General features: G+C 37.2%; 1 protein-coding gene across 2 annotated transcripts in view; it reads right to left on the reverse strand.

Annotated features, from left to right (window-relative positions):
• The window catches only part of LOC149196812 (uncharacterized), a 215,757-nt gene that overhangs the window by 148,021 nt on the left and 48,330 nt on the right, over positions 1-19,406 (reverse strand). For both annotated transcript variants that reach the window (XM_089405655.1, XM_089405654.1), the window contains 3 exons: positions 10,341-10,614; positions 9,158-10,186; positions 8,755-8,989 (listed from right to left, as the gene is read on the reverse strand). In XM_089405655.1, coding sequence (XP_089261781.1) covers positions 8,755-8,989; positions 9,158-10,186; positions 10,341-10,614 — 1,538 coding nt within the window. The remainder of the gene's footprint in view (positions 1-8,754; positions 8,990-9,157; positions 10,187-10,340; positions 10,615-19,406) is intronic.

The following is a 19,406-nucleotide window of genomic DNA, read 5'->3' on the forward strand; positions in this document are numbered from 1 at the left end:
GAGAAACCATCTAGCGGGGACATCATTCCGAAACCCGTTATCCTTTGCAACATAGTCTCCATGTTCGGCAAAGGGTAATTATCCTTCTTACATGCTAGACTAAGGTTTCTAAAATCGAAACAAAGTCTGATTTCTCCATTCTTCTTTCTAACAATCACCAGATTGGAACACCATGATGAATGCCTAGTTTGAGCAATGATTCCAACTGCGAGCATTTTTGCAAGCTCTTTTTGGACTAAGGGGGCCAACCTAGGGTTTATCTGCCTAAGCTTATGATAAAAGGGCTTAGCATTTTCATCCTTTAAAAGGATAGTGTGCTCCATGACATATTCCCTATAACCTTTTAGCTCATCATAAGAAAATGCTAAGACATCTCGATATTCATGAAGTAAATCGATTATCTTTTTTCTTTCTTCCTTACTAGTACCCTTACCAATTTTAACAATTTTATGGTCACTAGGGGTACCTATATTTACTTCAATAAATTCTCTAGGATCCATCTTATTTTCTTCTCCTTTCTTTGTGGCATCATGCCGATCAAAGTGTTGCTCTAAGGCAACAACATTCTTGGGAGTAGGATTTATAATATCTTCATAGTCATCAGATCCATCCTCCCTACAACTTACCCAAAAATTCTCAAACTCATCCAAGTTATTTAAAAAGAGAATCGCTAGCATTTCTTTGTCAAAAACCTGCCAACGCTCTAAGTTATCTGGAACGGAAGGTCTGAAAATAACTTCCATTTTAATCTTATCCTTCACTAATTCATCAGACAACTGCAAGGTAGATGTAGCTACAGCAAGCTCATCGGCCAAACTAATTTTCTCTCTTGGGATAGCTTCGAGGTCAAGAGCATCAAAGTATTCAAAAATATCCCACATTGCATTCCAATAGTTTCTTAATCTCTGATTCTTACAAGTAAATTTATTCTTAACTTGCATGATAGTCTCCCTTGACATGAAGCAATTTAACCCTTAAGGCCTTTGCCAACTCAAGGCCCAACAACAAAGCTTCATACTCGGCCACATTATTGGTTGCTCCAAATTCTAATCTATAGGCAAATTTGAGAACATGCACTAGGGGAGACTTTAACACAATCCCAGCACCTTTACCATGCCTAGATGATGCACCATCGAAATGCATATACCATACTTGACTCTTCAAATCACTTATCTTTTCATCAGCCTTAACTTCTAAGGGGATTATAGAATTAGACAAAAGAGCGTAATTCCCCAAGTCAAATTTATCGGTGATCACCTCATTATGGAGTCTCTTAGGATCTTGCACATGTAATCTTCTTTCTAGCTCCCTATTTAGTCTAATGAACCCAAAACATCTAGGAGAAGGAATCATAGCATATGACCAAGTCATTTGGATACTTCCTCCTAGATCAGAAGCCCATTTCCTAGACAATAGCATACCCCAACATCAAGAACATCAACTACAACTATGTCCATCACAATCATAATGTCAGGGTAGACAGACAAATGGACTTTTATTAACCCATGAACTTCAATTTTCTTAGAATCCATGGCACATATGTTGTAGTAAGGCCTGGAAATCCTTAAATTTAGTTGTTCCGTGACCCTCTTGGTCATAACACAAGATGAAGCGTCCGAATCTAACATGCAATTATACAACCTGTAACCATTAGCCATCAAGGTAACGAAAAAAGGTCGATGCTCATTATTGTCAAAATCCATACTTTGCAAATACACAAGAGCATCCTGGTAGATAGTCTTAGGAGCCTTTTCTTGAGTAACATTAATACGAGGATTCTCAATGGCATTTAACAACTTAGCCTTTTGGGAAGGGATTTTCAAAACCTCGGTGACAAGAACCCAGATTTTGGGATTGTTCAACCATCCATCCAAGTCAATATTCATTCCAGAGGCAGGGCTAAAATTTCGAAGGGGAGCATGATTATCACTTTGATCTTTATCCCTTCTTTGATAAGTTAGCCCCTTATCTTTTGCAATTTCTAAATTTTTATCTGGAGAGGGCCTTTCACCAAATAATTTAACCAGCATACCATTGTCATGGTCAAAATTATTGATACTATAGGAAGATGCGAAAGGCCTGAAATCATGAATATGTTCCTTAACCCTTTCCCAATTTTCATTTGATAGGTGATATCCCCTACCAACGGCATTAATCTGGTTACTTGCCCAAAGATCCCACTTTCCACAATTCTCTTAATAGTGGGGCAAGTAGCTTCTTCATGCAAGGCATCACAAGCCCTACAATATGGAGGAACATCCTCAATAAGATTGGCAGATTCAAGGGGATTTGGTGGTCGATGTTCATTTGATTGCCCTTTCCTCTGCCAAGCATTACTAATTTTATTGTTATTATTTCTAGGCTTGAAACTTTGAGCTTGTGACCTTTCCATTTGGACCAACCTATATTGTAGAGTACTTATCTCTTTAGCATGGTTAGAGATTAATTTTGCTTGGTTAAGATCCATGCTTTCCAACTTTTGAAGTAACTTTTACATAGGATCATCTTCAGATTCCTTAACTTCTTTACCCTTAGGCTCTTTTAGCTTTGTGGAAGTTCTATCAAAGCCTAGAATCTCAAATTTTCCAAATACCTCCTTCTCCTTTTCAAGCTCACAAAATCCTTACGTCTTGTTGAATGGGATCTGAAAAAAGCGAATGGATATCAGAGAGAGCTTCTTGTCCAAGATTATCAATGTGTGCACGGGAAGAGAGCTTATTTAATCGAACACTAAAAACCTTTTCAGGATCCGGAGTGGGATTAATCAGGTTACTTGAATTTCATCTAGTGCAAACCCTTGTAGGAAATGAATAAAGTGGAGTCGCCACTTGGACAAAAATCTAACTCAGACACCTAAGATGAAAGATGAAGGATAGAATATGAAAGATGAGAATTGTCCTAAAGCCAAGGTCCAGTAAATTGTTCCCAGGCAATGGCGCAAGAAAATGTTGTCATTGCCGACAAAAATGATAAAGATGATATGACAAGAATGAAGATAAAATGTCGTCAACGCGCTGAGAATAAAATATCCCCGAAAAAGGCACCAAAAAATGTTGTCGCACAAAATTTCTAGGCACCGCAACAATGGCTCAAATCGGGAGTTGTCACACTGATCCCCAATCTCTCCATTTGAGTTGTCTCCCAATAGCAGACTAAGGGGGGTAGACCCTATGGAAATGGAATGAGGGAAGATCATTTGGGAACCAACCAATCTGGGAGACAGAGCTAAGCAACCAATACTCGTTTCAATTGCACAAGATTTTGAAGAATTCAATTTGATTTGAGGAAAATGATACTAGTGCCTTGTGCAGTCAACTATCTTGCGAAGGAAATAAAGTCCAAGTAATGGATGGGAAACTATTGCTGAATGATTCAACTATGCAAATGCAAAACTTAAAGCTATGTGAAATGCAGGGACCTGGTTAATTTTAGTTAAATGTTTGTTCTAAGCTTGGTCCCTTAATGTTTCTATCGACCAATCTTATGCTTGGAAGTAAGATTTTGATGTGCAAGTACTAGCTTAGTACGCAAATGCAAAGTGAAATGATGTGATGGTGAAAGGAGGGCCTAAAAGTATTTTTGAAATATGTCTTGAGTGTTTTTTAACTTATTAGAAAAATTATCTTAATGTGAAAACAAATACTTATACCATCAATGTAAAATATGAAGTCTACACAAGTAATTACTGAAAACACAAATAGGAAACCAATGTAAAATGTTGGAAATAAAACACTTTATATTACAAAATCCATTTGTATGAAGTACCCAATCAGAGATCATTAGATGCACAAGTAAGACTAAGTTAATCCTTCCTAAATGAGCATGTAAAAACAAATGTACTTCAGAAATTAAATTAAGAACTCAAATTACAACAATTAGAAATATCGGTTCTTGTAACCTGCTCTTAAAACAAATGTCAATGCCAACAATTTATTTTAAACCAACAGTCCTATAACCATGCAAGATTCATACTTTTCTGTGTAACCACAGAAACTTCAGATGACAAACTGATAACTAAAAATTCAGAAAATTTCTGACTTTAACTATTTCCAATCTAGTGATGCATTTGATCTTAAAACTCAGAAATTTATTACTAAAAAGCAAAGAAATAATATTCATAAATTTGTCAATTAGCATGCAAAAGGTTACTGAAGATTACTTCTATTTTTGAAATGTACTGCAGTAAAAAATTGCAAACTAAACTTGTTGCTAAACTTCAACTAATTGAAACTCTATGCCAGTATTAGTCTTGCCTTCAATTAGATAAATGAAATGGAGTAAAGGTTTAGAGGATGTGCACCAATCATCCCTTAGGGGCTTGAAGATACTTGGAGACACGCTTCTCAAGTCACTAAAAATATTCAAATCCAAATGCCAAAATCAAAATATATATATATATATATATATAAAAATAAAAAAAATTGAGAAAAAGTTTGTTTAAAAATTGTTAAAAAAAATTAGGAATTTTATGAGAAAAATTTATGGTGATAGGGAGTGAAAGAAAAGAGGCTTGAGGGTGAGACGAGGGAGGCCGAGAGGGGAAGCTGAGAAGGAAGAGGGGAGGTCGTAAGGCTGGTAGAGAGGGCAGAGGTGAGGTCGCAATTGAGAAAGGAGGAGGCTGTAAGGAGACCGAGAAAGGAGGCAACAGAAAAGGGGGAGCCGATTGGAGCTGCTGGAGAGATAAGGGAGCAAAGGGCTGAGTTAAGATAAGTTGGCCGAGAGGAGGAAGGAAAGGTAGAGAGGCGGGATAAATGAGATGGGAGAAAGGGGAAAACGAAGGAGCAAGGGGAGAAAGGAGGAGGGAATCCGTGAGCTAGAGGGAGGCTGAGAATGAAGAGGGAAGGTCGAGAAGGAAGAGGGGAGGCCAAGAAAGAAGAGGGGAGGCGTAGAAAAAGGAAGGGAGACTGAGAAAGAAGTGGGGAGGCCAAGAAAGAAGAGGGGAGGCTGAGAAGGAAAGAAGAGGGAGCAGGGGGCTGGAGATGGCCAGCGCAGGGCCTCAAGGCCCTAAAAAAAAATTGCGCATGATCTTTCTAAAATTTCTCTTCAAACTACACATAAAATAGAGATGCCCTCCAAGGCCTAGATCTGTCTCCAAAATCCACAAAAATCGCCTGTAATCTTCAAATTTATCCTTGCACAAACAAAAAATAAAAAACCCCAAAACATGTATATACAAAAATATGAAATACCCAAACCCCAATGAAATAAAAAATTTAAAATTTACAAATTTACAATAATATTCTACAAACCTAGTAGATCTGCAGATCAAGGCCCTCTATTAGCCAGATCTAAACAATTTTGCACAAATTTATAAATAAATTGGAAGTTTTAAATAAAGGCACAAGCCCAAGAAAAACCCTGCAAATAAAATATTTTGTAAGATGACTTCAGAAATTAAAAACAGTAGGCTCTTTAGATTCTATAATCTGAAAGTCAGTCCAACTCATCACTTCCCTAAACGCCCAAATCCTGAATAGTAACTTCTGCACACTTAGATCTGATTGTTAGACTAATAGAGATTCAAAATAATCATAATATCATCAAGAAATAGAGATACCTGCTAGTTCTATCAAATCAAAATGATTTTAAAAAACCCAGAAATTTGTGCAAGAGACCTGTGCATAGATCAATCCTCAAAGGCAATTATCCAACAAATACAAATAAAGCAGCAGAGTATTAAGAGCAATATTACCACATAAATCTGAAAGAGGAACACCACGGTCTGAAACCCTAAAGTCTTTGTGTTTTATTAACCAGAAAAAAAGTTACAAGAGCTTTCTCAAAGCAAGTACACTATTTAAAAATCGGATCCAAATAATAGAGAGAGACATCTAATTTATAGATAAATTCTCCAACAGCTAGATGGCTTGATCCCCGTCAAATCAATTTCAACCATTGATGAAGATCAAATGATCTTTTAATCATAACCATTGAAATAAAGTTACTTTTTTAGGAAATTCGAATTTCACTTTTAATTTCCTTTTAACTAACTCAAAAATGATTATTTTGAGTTAATTGCCTCAAAAAATCTACTTTGACTTAACTACTATGGCCCAAGGGTCCAAAATATTTTGAAATTTTCAATATTCCTTTGGCCGAAGACCTCCAAAAATTTAAAACTTTAAAACCTACGAATTTTAAATGTTGGAGAATTTAATTTTCCGAGGACCTAAATTAATTAAATTTTTGGCTTTAGCATTTTAATTTATTTTAGCCAGAAATTTTAATTAATTGACTCATGAGGGGACTATTAATTTTTCTAACCCTCTAATACTTTAGCATTATAGCAAAATATTATTTACATGAAATATTACATGTCTAACCCATGAAGGGGGGAACACCCGTTCGTTATAGACCCTCAACATTACCCATTTCTATGACACAAAATATGATCTAGTAGACTTAGTGACATGTAATAAAATAATCTAACCAAATTGTTAGAATTATTCCCAAATCACTTTTACAGAGACTTGATAAATAACTCTAGGACTCATTTAAGATCCTGACTACAAAATCCACCCTAGCTTTGGGGTGAGGCTAGAAGGAAAAACTCTTCCGATCATCCGTGTTTAGAAACACACATGAATCGGTGAGACAAAAAACCTCCTAGGATAGAAATCATCACCAGAAAAATAAATTTACCTAGGTTGTTACATACATTTGTCTTAATAAGATCATTTACATTACAAAATGCAGAATGGGTTTACAAAACTTCAGTGTACATATAACTGATAATGATGAATCTATGGATCATCTGAGTGCTCGAACATGATGGAAATCCATGCGTGAAAAAAGGTACAGCTATGGGGTAGTTATCATGGAGTGGTCAACAGGACCCATATTGGTAATTTTTGAGTTGGTTTTCGAGGAAATCAAGGGTTGCCCCCCCACCAAATAAAAAAAAAGTAGTCACACAGTACACCATGGTTACCAAACCCCCCACGCATGCCAGATCTACTCAACCAATTAGGGTTAGTTTGTATCAGTTAGGTACCAAACTAGTGTGTGACGTCAAACTGACCTATTAGAGTTGATTTGCACTAGACCCTAGTTAGATACCAAACTAGTGTGTAAGTTTTGACCAGCCGATTAGGTCTAGTTTGTAGCAGTTAGTTATCAAGCTATTGTGTGAGATCTCTCCGATTGATTAAGGGTGGTTTGTAACAATTAGCTACCAAACCATCCATAACGACCAATTGGATCTCACTCGCATGGGGGGTTGGGGTATGGGACCCACAGTGGCAATTTTTCAGGTGGTTTTGGGTTGTTTCTCTCCCAAAATAGCCACCCTTGGCTATAAAACCAACCCTCCCCCTGCTAAACCCCAAACCTAAACAAAAAACCTAATTCAACCTTAGCAATACCAGTACTTAAATTTTTAACATTATCATTAATTGTTTCAGGATGTTGGAGAGTGGTTCCAACCTTATCGAACTTCAAATGGAGAAAGTAGAATTTCGTATTCCATTCAAAATTTAGTAGATTTGACAGTTTTCAATATTTTAGGATGAGTAGGATTGCAACAATTTCATGTATGATATGGGATTGGCATTTAATCAAGCGCACAAAGCCCTTTATTGATTGTTGAACTCCTTTCATGTTGGTGGTATTGATTATTGAACTCCTCTACCATGGCTGTAACAAAAATGTACCCTTCACTCAAACTAAAATAATTGGTTAGGCATGTTAAGGTTTTTCTACCATATTATAAGGTTGAGGAGAAGAACCATTCGTTCAAACCAAAATAAATGGTTTGGCATGTTAAGGTTTTTCTACCATATTATAAGGTTGAAGAATCCGAAGAGTCTAAACACCCTGAGAAAGATGGTGTTTATGTAGCTCCTTGAAAAAGATGATGTTTATGTAGCTCCTGTTGATGATCCCATTTTTAGTAGTGGTGATGAGTTTGATGAGTGATCATATTGATCAGTGGTTTGAATTAGGTTAGTGACCTAGTATTTTGTAGCACAGTTTTTGGACTCTAGAGGCTATTTAGAGCCCCATCGATTGATGTATTTTGTTTCTGATATGTATTTCCCTTGGCATCATTTTGATATATTCACCCTTACATTGTATATAGAGCAGCAAACTTTGTATAATTTGTCTCTAATGGTTCGGAATCATGGTTTGGAATCTTAAAAAAAAATATTGCATTAAAAAAAAATATTTTATATATGTTTTTAAAAACCGGTTCATTGAATCGTTTCATCAAGTTTCATTTGGTCCTAGTTTGATAGGTGTCCGGCTCGAAAACCTATTCCAGTTTTTAAACCTATGCCCTAAATAGTACATGTTGATGCCTTTGATATGAAGTCTATGCTAGGATGTCTTAAATGTCGAAAGAATGGGGCACATTGATCATGTCGAGGGACTTTACTAGTATAAATCCTAATAGATAAAACCTTTTATTAGAATGTGGATCCAAACAATGTTGACCTTCTCTTCTAAATAGTAAAATCAAAAGAGACATTGACTAAGGCAGGAATGCCAAATTTATTTTAGAAAAGTTTTGTAGCATATAAAGTAATTTAAATATTCTGCAGAATTCCTGAAAGGCCTTACTTCTAGAAGTATTAACATACCTAGCAAATAAATGAAGATAGATTTTACCCCTAAAACCTGAATACCATAAAAATTATATTGCATCAATATAAATAAACACTGGACAGATACTATTAAGGCACTAAAACTCATGGAAAGTGACTCTAGATAAAGAAAGCAAAACATGAGATTAATCCAAAAAGCAAGAGGTACCAGGATGATAATCCAGATATGAGAACCCTTCTTCCTTAGTCTCGACAGGAATTGTCCGTTGACGCATGTGCCGGAAGCGTACAATGGGTTTTCGATGGTTGATAGCACTCCACATTTCATGAAACTCTTTTGTATTGAAAGGCTTCTGGAGGGAGGCCTCAAGATGCTTTTTAAAATCATCAGATTGCATGCAGAAAGGGATTTTACCGCATTCAATATTTCCAACTGTAGTCACCTGCATCAGCATAAGCCAAGTGTGACATAAAAAATGTTTTATATGGCATAAGTCAAACTCTTTCTAGAAAAGACATCTCCAAGCCACATGAAATCAAAACAAGCTGCCAAAATCATAAAACTAACCCAAACTGTCCCATGCATAGAAAAACTAGTCATGTTCACTCACATCGGAAGGGCTGCTAGCTTGAGGTGAAGATGCTTCTTCCTTGACCCTTTTTTGGCTACACTCCTCCAAGGTTGATAGCTTTTTCACATCAGGGAGTTCTGATGACTGCAAATAAACATCACCATGCCCATCTTTTCCAGTGAATGCTAACTTTCTCTTTCTACCCTTATGACTTTCACTAGCCACAGAAGAATCCAACTTATAGCTCTGCTTCCTTTCCAAAATGTGTGTTTGCCTCTCATCATTCATATAGGCCTTATTGTTCTCACTTCTAGGTTTATCCCGCAATCCAATACCCAAAGTTCTGTCCTTAAAGCTCTTGTGTAACCCCCATCCATCTTCTGACTCTTCATATTTGATTGAAGTGGAGTGGCCATCTTGGTCAACTTTTAAATCAAGAGCATACGATAGACCATCTACCCTTACATTTTCCAAAAAGAATTTGTAATCCTCATCAACCACATCAGTATCAACTTCATTTCTCACACCAACCTCCGCAATTCCGAAGTTATCCATCTGCTTTTGGAATGCTGATGGAACCTTGAAGTCCTCGTGCTTAGACCAAATGGCATCATTGCCATCTCTGCTAAATGCAGTACAGAAGACTGAAGATTCAGTTTTCATTTTCTCCAAACTTCTAAAACCCAACACATGAGGGTCTATATTAACCATGGGTTGGGACAGAGAAAGCCAGTCAACTCTTTCTTGACATGATAAATTTGTAGCTTTCAACGAAGATGTATCGGAGCTGAAAAGTTGAACAGGGGGTTTTGAAGAATTAAATTCTGAAGCCAGCACAGCACCTACAGGTTTGGTATCAGACAACCTTGAATGAATTGAACTACTGAATGCAGGGCCATTCTGGGAAATTTTATCCAGATTAGAGTCAGTGATGCTTGAGCCCATATTGTCTTCTTGACAAGAGTTTCTTCCACTATCCAGTACCTCCATTGTATGGTACCTTTTAGGCAAGTAACTTTTACGGAGTTGCTTCACTTGCTCTTCATTCAGAGAACCTCGCATACGGTACTGTACGAGAGATAAAAAAATCAACACTATAAATTGGAAATGTTAGTCATAAAAGATATCAGTGTTTTTAACAAGAATGGCCAAATGATTGAGAAAGGAGAAAAACTAGAACATTAACAGCAATTGAAAATATTTCTAAATGCATTGCCAACACCTCAAAATTTGGTGGGGTGCTTCCATGACTCGTGTAAAGCCCTGGTGAATGCCAAGAGGTCAGTCCTAATTCTTCAGGCTTTAACCAGAAATGCTCAGCACTTTTGCACCAACCACGTCCTACTTTGCGTCGGGAAATATCACGAGCAGATTCACCAGTGTTCTTGAAAATGAGATAATCATGAACATTTGTAAAACCAGCACTCCTAGCTAGATGTGTCATATTCCCTGTGGCTTCAAGACCTTGTTCTTTACGGCATGTTCTACAGATGCAGCTGAGTAAAATATTGAAAATAGAATGGAAGTCAACATGTCACAATCAGATTGATTTTATAAAAGAAAATATCCAATAGTACAAAATTCAAATGCCTTTGCTATTGGCTACATCATACAAATCATAGTAAGTTAAATCTGTCAAAATTGCCAACCTGATGATGATAGTGTAATATCTATATTAAGAGTGCATGACCTAGGATAAACAAATAGAAAATCAAAATAACAAGTCCTTCAACCTACGTTTCCAGAAGCCGAGGTACAGGAGTAGGTGTAAATTGGGTGTAAATGTGGCAGATTTTTTAGAATTCCAAGATTGGTCAATGTATACTTCAGAAATTATATAGAAAAAATATGTGTATGTTAAAACAATATCGTACAATTCTAAACATATATCTAAATATTAATCACAGAAGATGTTAAGATAGAAAACAATCATTAATCCTGGTTCTAGCAATAATTTATCTTCTTCCTTCTTTCGGTTCCTGCACATGCTCCTCGTGTTTTTAACAGCTGAAGCAATTAATGTCTCCTCTCCTTGGGCCTGTTTTGATGGGGCCTCACTTGCCAGCGAAGTTTGTGGCAGAGGGGGGTCAATTCGTTACATGCAGGAACATCACTCTTTCAAACTTCAGATTGGATTGGGGCGTGACTCAAACAACTTTGGAACTGTTAGCTCTCAAATTCCTCCTATGCTTTGCTATTGAAAAAGAATGCCGTACTTCACAGATATTTGGAAACTCCATGGTCACTATTGATTGTTTCAATGAGACTTAAAGATGCCACAGTCACACACCGCTGCCCATTCTAGAAGAGACACTACAGTTAAAACATGCTTTTGATCAGATTTCTTGCTGTCATATTTACAGGGAGCGCAGCACTGCAATGGATGCCTTACCTGAAGCTGGTGCTGAACAGGATTTGGGCATCTGGAAAATCTCTGAACAGCTAGGGGATGAATCTCATGAATATTTCCACAGGCCCTTCATTGATGGTTTTCAGCAGGCTCTATAACAGGAGGATATGACATCCCTGCTATGCTATTTATCCTTTGTTTTTGCGCGTATATCATGATCATGGATTGTTGACGATTATATTATGCGTGTAGTGATTTTATATATATGGCTCTATATGTACTCTGTAAAGAGACAGTATATTTGAACATGGGTGGTTTATCGGCCAATATATCACTCTTGTTGTTGCCAGACAGTTTTATCAGAAAGCATGATGATGCATCAACAGAATGTAATATTTTCATTTTCTAATGAAAATTTATGATTATTTTCTGAGGAAACAAAGCAAACAATCATTAATTTCCAATTAAGAGTCTGGAACAATGTTGCACGAAGCGCCCCCCCTTGGTTCCAAGCCCGGAAGCGTGTCCCGTGCAGAAGCGTCTAGGAAGCTTCGGCGGAAGCGCACTTCCACCTGATTTTGCCGCTTCCTGGAATTTTCCGAAGCGTGGCTCAGAAGCGCGCTTCCACCTGATTTTGCCACTTCCTGGAATTTTCTGAAGTGTGGCTCGGAAGCACGCTTCGTATGGCGCTTCGGCTGTACGAAGCGTGGCGCTTCGGAGGGCAAAGCGTACACTTTCAACAAAAACGCCGCACGACCCTAAAAAATCAATTTTTTTTTTAATATTTTTTGGTGAGTTTGCTTGTTGGGGGTGGGTCCACCTTGGGTTAGGGTGAGGAGTGAAGGCCAAAATATATATATATATATATAGCAGACTCTCCCTCATGGTAATGTTTAATTTGTAAAAGTGACATTCTCCTTTATTTTTCATTTTCATTCTCCTTTATTTTTCATTTTCATCATTTTACTTAAATTTTTAACATTACCATGAAATGACTCAGGATGTTTTAGAGTGGTTCCAGCCTCATTGGACTTCATATGGAGAAAATAGAATTTCATATCCTATTCAGAATTCAGCAGACTTAACAGTTTTCAGGAATTCAGAATCAATGGGATTGTGGCATTTCATTAGATTATATAAAGTATGAAGGTATGCAATTAGCATTTAATCAAGAGCACCAAGCCCTATATGTACCCTAGTGTTAGTGGTGTTAATTGTTGAACTCCTTTGTCACGCCCTTAGCAAAAAATTACCTTTCAATCAAGTCAAAATCATCGATCAAGCATGTTAAGCTTTTCCTACCATATTTTAAGTCTTGAATTAGGTAGTTTGATCAAAATTGGGCAATGTTGACTAATATCCCTAGACAACCGAGGTAGAGGCAAAGGCTAGACAAGAGGAGAAGAATCTAGATTGTAGATGGTTGATGCATCTAAATGGTTGATGCTCGAATAATTAATCATTAATGTACAATGAATGCTATATCTATCTTGATTTATGCAAAAATATGCATGTTTTCATGTCTTCTACAACTAATTTGGTATTTGGGATGTTGGTTTTGAGTATAAATGCAATAAAATATAAATATATATATATAGCAGACACTTCGCTTCCTAGACTTTTGGAAAATGACGCTTCCGCGTCCCTGCTTCCAAAAAACGTCCCCACTTCGTGCAACATTGGTCTGGAAGCATATTTGAGATTCAATATCACACATCCACAGACAGCGTATTACTAATAATCACAGCTCTTTCCTTCCAAGCAACTTCAGAGGATTTTATTAGAATGTAAGAATTCATGTTATAGCAACTTTAGAGTAGAACGATAGTTAATAAGCTTGCAATGCTCTATGAATGGATCAACTACTTATTCTGGTCTCCAAGTGATTCCCTGAAAAACATTTTCCGTATTTTGGTAAACATATTGTGTTAGGAAACATTTCAAAAATGGTTTTTTGGAATCAATTTCAAAGTACTCGAATTGTCTGGGATTCAAACACCAAACAAAATCTTTCCCGATCTATGAACCATTGCACACAGAACAAATTGGATATGTGCACTGTTACGAATAAAATATATAAAATAATGTAAAATAATTGTAAACAATAATAATCATAAATAATGATTAGTTAAACTAGTAATTAGGTTAAAGAGGCATGTCTAAATGAGACATGACTCTTCATGAAGAGACACTTGCCTGATATAAAAGCAAGCCTCTCGTTCTCATTGTAATTCATAATCATTCTTATTCATATATTTAATATGATATTTATATCCTCAATGGATAACTTCATATTCCAAGTCTTCTGGAGTAATTAATTTGTAGAAGGAACTTTGTTCGCTTCATGCACTGTGAACTAGGACATATCTCTCAATCTCACTTTAGATTTATGGTAGAACTCTACTTTTAGAGCTCCACAATATGATACCACTCTGTAGCAGACCTACTGCCATATGGTGGACAAAATTTATAATGCCTCAAAACTCCTTTGAAAATTGGTTTATTGGTAAACTTTTGCAGTTAAACAAACTACTTGATCATCTTGTTAGATTGGTAACATTAACACACAATAAAGTGTTGTTAGGGGCCCTAATGTTAATGACCAAATATTAAATATATTTTAGCTGAAAAGATAGTTCAATTTAATAAGTTTATCTTTTGACATGCAACACAAATTTATGTAGATGAATTCAGTGACTCCATTAATAAACAATACATTATGTTCCTCTCTCTTGTTGATGGTTTTGCATCTCTGAAAGTCAACACATTTCATGAATGATCTATCTTCATCACTTGAATCAAAAAAGAAGGAAAGATAAACATATTGTATTGATAACCAAAATAGGACAATGGGAACCTAGAATACATAAAAGTAACATTAGCAAAATAAAAATTTCCTAGGGCATCCCCTAACTTAAAGCATAAATAAAATAAATAGATAAATAGCAAATATTATTTAATATTCAAGAATCTGTTTCTGAGTCAAGTCCCACTAGCACAACCAGTTGAGGATGGGCCTCGTCAGCAAGGCGACCTAGGATCAAACCTCACGGGGGGTGGTTGTGCCCTGTGCTAGGGGGAGGAGACATGCTAAAAAATCTAGTCAGCTAAGGGCTGGTGTGGCCCAGGCCAGGTGCGATCCCCAGGTGACTTTGACGGCTTAGATGCCCCTGGGTCATGACTCCTCAAGCCACAGGTCAAGCCTGGAGGATCACAGACAACTTGACAGACAAAAAAAAATAAAAAATATGTTCCCGAATACATATATTCAATTTACCAGTTTAGTTTGCACAAAATAGTTCATGATTGTGGGATTGCCAGCCTTGGTTATATCATTAGGAATGGTTCTAGAAAACAAGCATAGTAAACAAAAAATAGAAGATAATGCAGATATAAGGATTGGATGGTGATAAAATGCCACCACATTTGAACATTTTATATAGACTCCAATGTGTTAGCAACTGGATTGGATTTCTCCAAAACCCATTTGGAACACTTATCAGATTTAGCTTATGGATACATTAGAGGATGGTCTGGTTGGTCAGTCCATCATTTAACATCGACGATTTTACAGTGCCTTTTAGACTTGGCACATGGTGACCTAACAATTACATCTTTTTTGTTATTCACAGATTGATAGTTCAGCAGGTAGCTTATATGCAGGTACATCTAGAGGACAAGTAGCAAAGGGACGGGTTTTCAACAATCGTTGGTGCCCTATATTTGCGAAGGTTTTTGTTAGTCAAGGGTTTGATAGTTGAGCAGGTAGCTTATATACACAGGTACATCTAAAGGATACATTACAATTCGCAAATGGATGGGTTTTCAACAGCAACGGGTGTCAAAAGCTTGCAGATTCATTGTAGTAATCAAAGCAAGTATGGAAGGTCAAAGACTCTTAGACAGCATGGTCCAATTTGTGACTCTACATTTTCTTGATTTCAAGGTTCGTGTTCTTGAAAATATTCACATTTCTTGGAAGTCATGTTTTTCGAGCCTTTGTTATAGTTTTGGATACCCATTATAGAGATGTGCATATGGTTTGAATTTGAAGTAAATCCAATATGTTTCTATTTCTAGCAAATTCTATATTTGGAAAATGTTACTTTTAGAAAATTGATCCGATTGAAGGGTGGCTTACATTTTTGAGGACTTGCTCGTGGTTCAAGTTTCAGTGCAATTCCAAGACCATGAAAATTTGAAATAATTTTAGCAAGGTGGTTCCCTTTTTGGATACAGTGTGTGGCATATAACATCAGTGCCAAATTTCATGCCCATATGTGGAGTTTGAACATTGAATTTTCAAGGTCTAAAATCGTTCTTAAAACTTATGGGGGATGCTTGGTGGGTCCCACATGGGGAATGCTCACTATATCCAAAAAAACAGGGTGAAACTGAGTATTTTGCTCCTTTGACTAGGACCTAGGGCACACGACTATAGGAAGCCTCCTCACACCTTCATGGGGCCATTCTCCTTGCTATTCCTAGCTCAAATAAATTCACCCTAGTTAAGTGGATCTTGTTATCTCTGCATTCTCCTAATTTGAGTTATAAGGCGGGATGTTATTTATGTTACTTGTTGATTTTGGGAAGATTTGCTAGAATTAGGTGGAGTGCTTGCCTTAAGGAACCTTCCCATGCATTATCGATGAACCTAGACTTGCTATTTCCTACCCTACAGGGGTGTACCTTGCTCAAAAGAGGGTTCTTTCTATTACCCTATAGGGGTGTACCTTGCTTGAAAGAGGGTTCTTTCTATTACCTACAGGGGTGTACCTTACTTAAAAGAGGGTTCTTTCTATTTTTACCACACTTTATCTCTTGCTATTTTTCAGTCCCTAGCTGCCATTCTCATTCAAGCAAAGTGATGTGCTATGCAATTTTGCACGACTCGAACTCATATAAGACCCATCTAGCTATTGACTTGGCGACTAGTATAAGGGTCAGGAACAATTCATACAAGACTTGGCAAAATACCGAAAAATTTTAAACTATAGCAAATTTTAAGCACAAAAAATAAACTACTACCATTTCCAAAATAGGAGTCTTATGTGAGTCCACAAGTCTTATAAGAGTTGTATACAAGTCTTATAAAAGTATTATGCAAGTCCACGAGTCTTATACGAGTTATGCGCCAGTCTTATACGAGTCTTATGAGAGTCCACAAGTATTGGCAAGTTTGGATGAGTCTTCACGTGTTTGAGTCACAAGAGTGAGTCTTGACCTCTAGACTCGTTTCAGCTATTGTCTCGTGAAGACTTGCAAGTCTTCACAAGTCTTACAAGAGTCGTGCTATGTTTACTTTACACCTATGCTATAGTGGGACACCATGCAATTTTGGAAACTTCCTCTCTTATACCCAAAAGGGCTTCACCCTTCTCTTACCTTGACTATTATTAGTTTGCATTCAAAGTTGTTATCATGGAAAAGACTGATTTGGGCCTAATCTTATGCATGGATGCTATTTTATCACAGACATAAAGACTATATTAGAGATAGGGTGCACTCTAAAGGAGGTTATTCTTAGCAGGTTGGTGTGCTTTTCACATGAAGACAACCATCCTGTAATATCCCCACTAATTAATTTTGCTAAGTTCCAAATTTTTGCAAGTTTGGTGATGGAGAAAATTTTTGGCATAAAAACTTAGGAAAAAGTGGGTGAGAAGGCACCACTTAATTTTTGAAGAGAAAAGAGGCTACAAACATTAGGAAAATGGAAAATTAATTGGATGGTGGAATGTGGGAGCCACCTCAAGGAGGGAATTTGAACCCCTTAAGGAAATTTGATGGGGAGGAAAGAGACAAGAAGGGAGGTCGAATGGGAGGGCCCACAATGAGAGAGAAGGGCAACAAGGATAAATAGAAGAGAGGAGCATCATTTTGGGGCTTTTTGACAATTTGACAACTGAACCATTGTTTGCTTGAGCTGCTTAGCCAGGTCAACTCGTGTTGCTTAGCACAAGAGATTTCCAAGGGGAAATTCCAACTCTTTCTTCGGTGAACCACGAGTGTCACCCTAAGAAAGTCCTTTGATACATCTTGGAGTTGTTCCAGAGCTGATTACAGGAGCAACATAACCAGTTCTACATGTGGACAGGGCGCACTATAGAAATTCACACTGCCTGGGAGAGAGAACTCCAGTGCATGTTGCTTTCCGGGAATTTCAGGAGTGTTCTAACTTGATTTTTGCTAGAGAATTGTGGTGGTTTACAGGGCTGAGTTTGGGGGGATACTTCAGGACGCCTTTGTGTCTTCCTAGGGCTGCACAGGGGCACACTGGCAGAGTTTGCACAGGTATTGTGGGACAAGGAGAGTGGAGTGATAAGGGCTGGAGGAGAAAAGGGAAATTTTAGGAGAAATTTACAGAAATTTTGCAAGGAGTTTGGAGGTGAATTTGGGGAGCATTCTACAGCATCATTCTGCAGCGCATACAGGAGGCATAACTAGGCAACTCGCATTATTTGGGGGTCTCTGAGACTCTTGGATCCAGGCCAAACCCTTTCTAGGTTTTGTTGGACATGTTGAGAAAAGGCACTAGCTAATTTCTCAAAAAAATTGAGCACGCGAGAGGGTTGAATCCAATGTGGAAAAAGTCGAAGTCGGGATTAATTCGGCAAGGGTCCAAAAGTTGAAAAACTCGGCAAAGTCGGGAGTTTTTCGAAAAAGTCGGCAAAAAGTCGGCAAAATTAAAAAAATACAAAAATATTCATTTTTAAAAAAAATCCGGACTTTTTCAATAAAATCCCGACTTTTTCAATAAAATCCCGATTTTTTCAATAAAATCCCGATTTTTTCAAAGAAAAAAAAATCATTAAAGAAACTACCACGATTTTTTGGAAAAAGTCCCGATTTAATCCCGACTTTTTCGATTTAATCCCGATTTTTTCATTTCTTAAAAAGTCGGCAAAAAATCGGCCGATTTAATCCTTTTCTTGAAAAAATCGCGTTTTGGGGAATAAATCCCGATTTTATCGGGACTTTTTCCACACTGGTTGAATCACCTATTCCTTTCCAGTCAATAGCAGCAGAAAACCTAGCAGCAGGGCACACAGTTCACGTGGGGAAGATTGACAGCACTTTAAGCCACTTTTGACACCTGGGTTTTGCCTCAAGCTTGTAGTAGCAAGCCCAGGTTCCTCTACTCTTATTGTTGTAATCAATTTTACCAATAGTAATACAATGGCTCATAATTTTGCTCATATTTTCAGTGTTTAATGTTTCTGGTGGTGCATTTCTAAATTTTGTAGTTGTAGCTAGTTCATTGCTTTTGTTATTTACTGTATTTTCCTATAGGGAATATTACACATCCTTGAAGCCAACGCTTTCTTGGAGCTTCATTTACCACATGCAAGAGTTGTATTGCCATTGAGAGATGGAGTGCTTCATCTAGACATTCTCTTTAAGTATATTTTGAAGATTGCTACACTATTCATATCTTTATCTACTTCTCTTCTTCTATAAAATCATTGTGCAAGCAATGAAAAGGGTTTAATCAGTTTTTTTAATTGTCCTCATTGGTTCATATCTTCTTCTGTGGAATGTGTGATAAAGACCTAGCATAGATTGTACGTAATGGTCGGATTTGTTTACATTATCTATCCCATCTGAAGTGGAGGAGTTGAATAACCTTTGCTTCCTCAATATCTTGGAAACTATGTGGTGTGCTCTTTCCTGTCAAGGATTTTGTTCTTCTACAACAATTGACATTCTTATATTTATCTATTCTTACACTTCTATAAAATCAATGTGCAAGCAATGAAAAGGTGTTAATCAGTGCCCTCTATTCTCCTCATTGCTCCATATCTTCTTCTCGAGAATGTGTGATTGGGAGATTGCATAGATTGTCGTAAGGGAGTTTGAAGTAGAGTTGAAGAATTTTGGCATCGTCGATATCTTGGAAACTGTGTGGTGTGTTCTTTCCTGCCAAGGATTTTGTTC

This window comes from Pinus tabuliformis, chromosome 2_2 (assembly GCF_031772625.1).
Source record: "Pinus tabuliformis cultivar Carrire ecotype Pingquan chromosome 2_2, CPIR1, whole genome shotgun sequence".
Lineage (NCBI taxonomy): Eukaryota > Viridiplantae > Streptophyta > Pinopsida > Pinales > Pinaceae > Pinus > Pinus tabuliformis.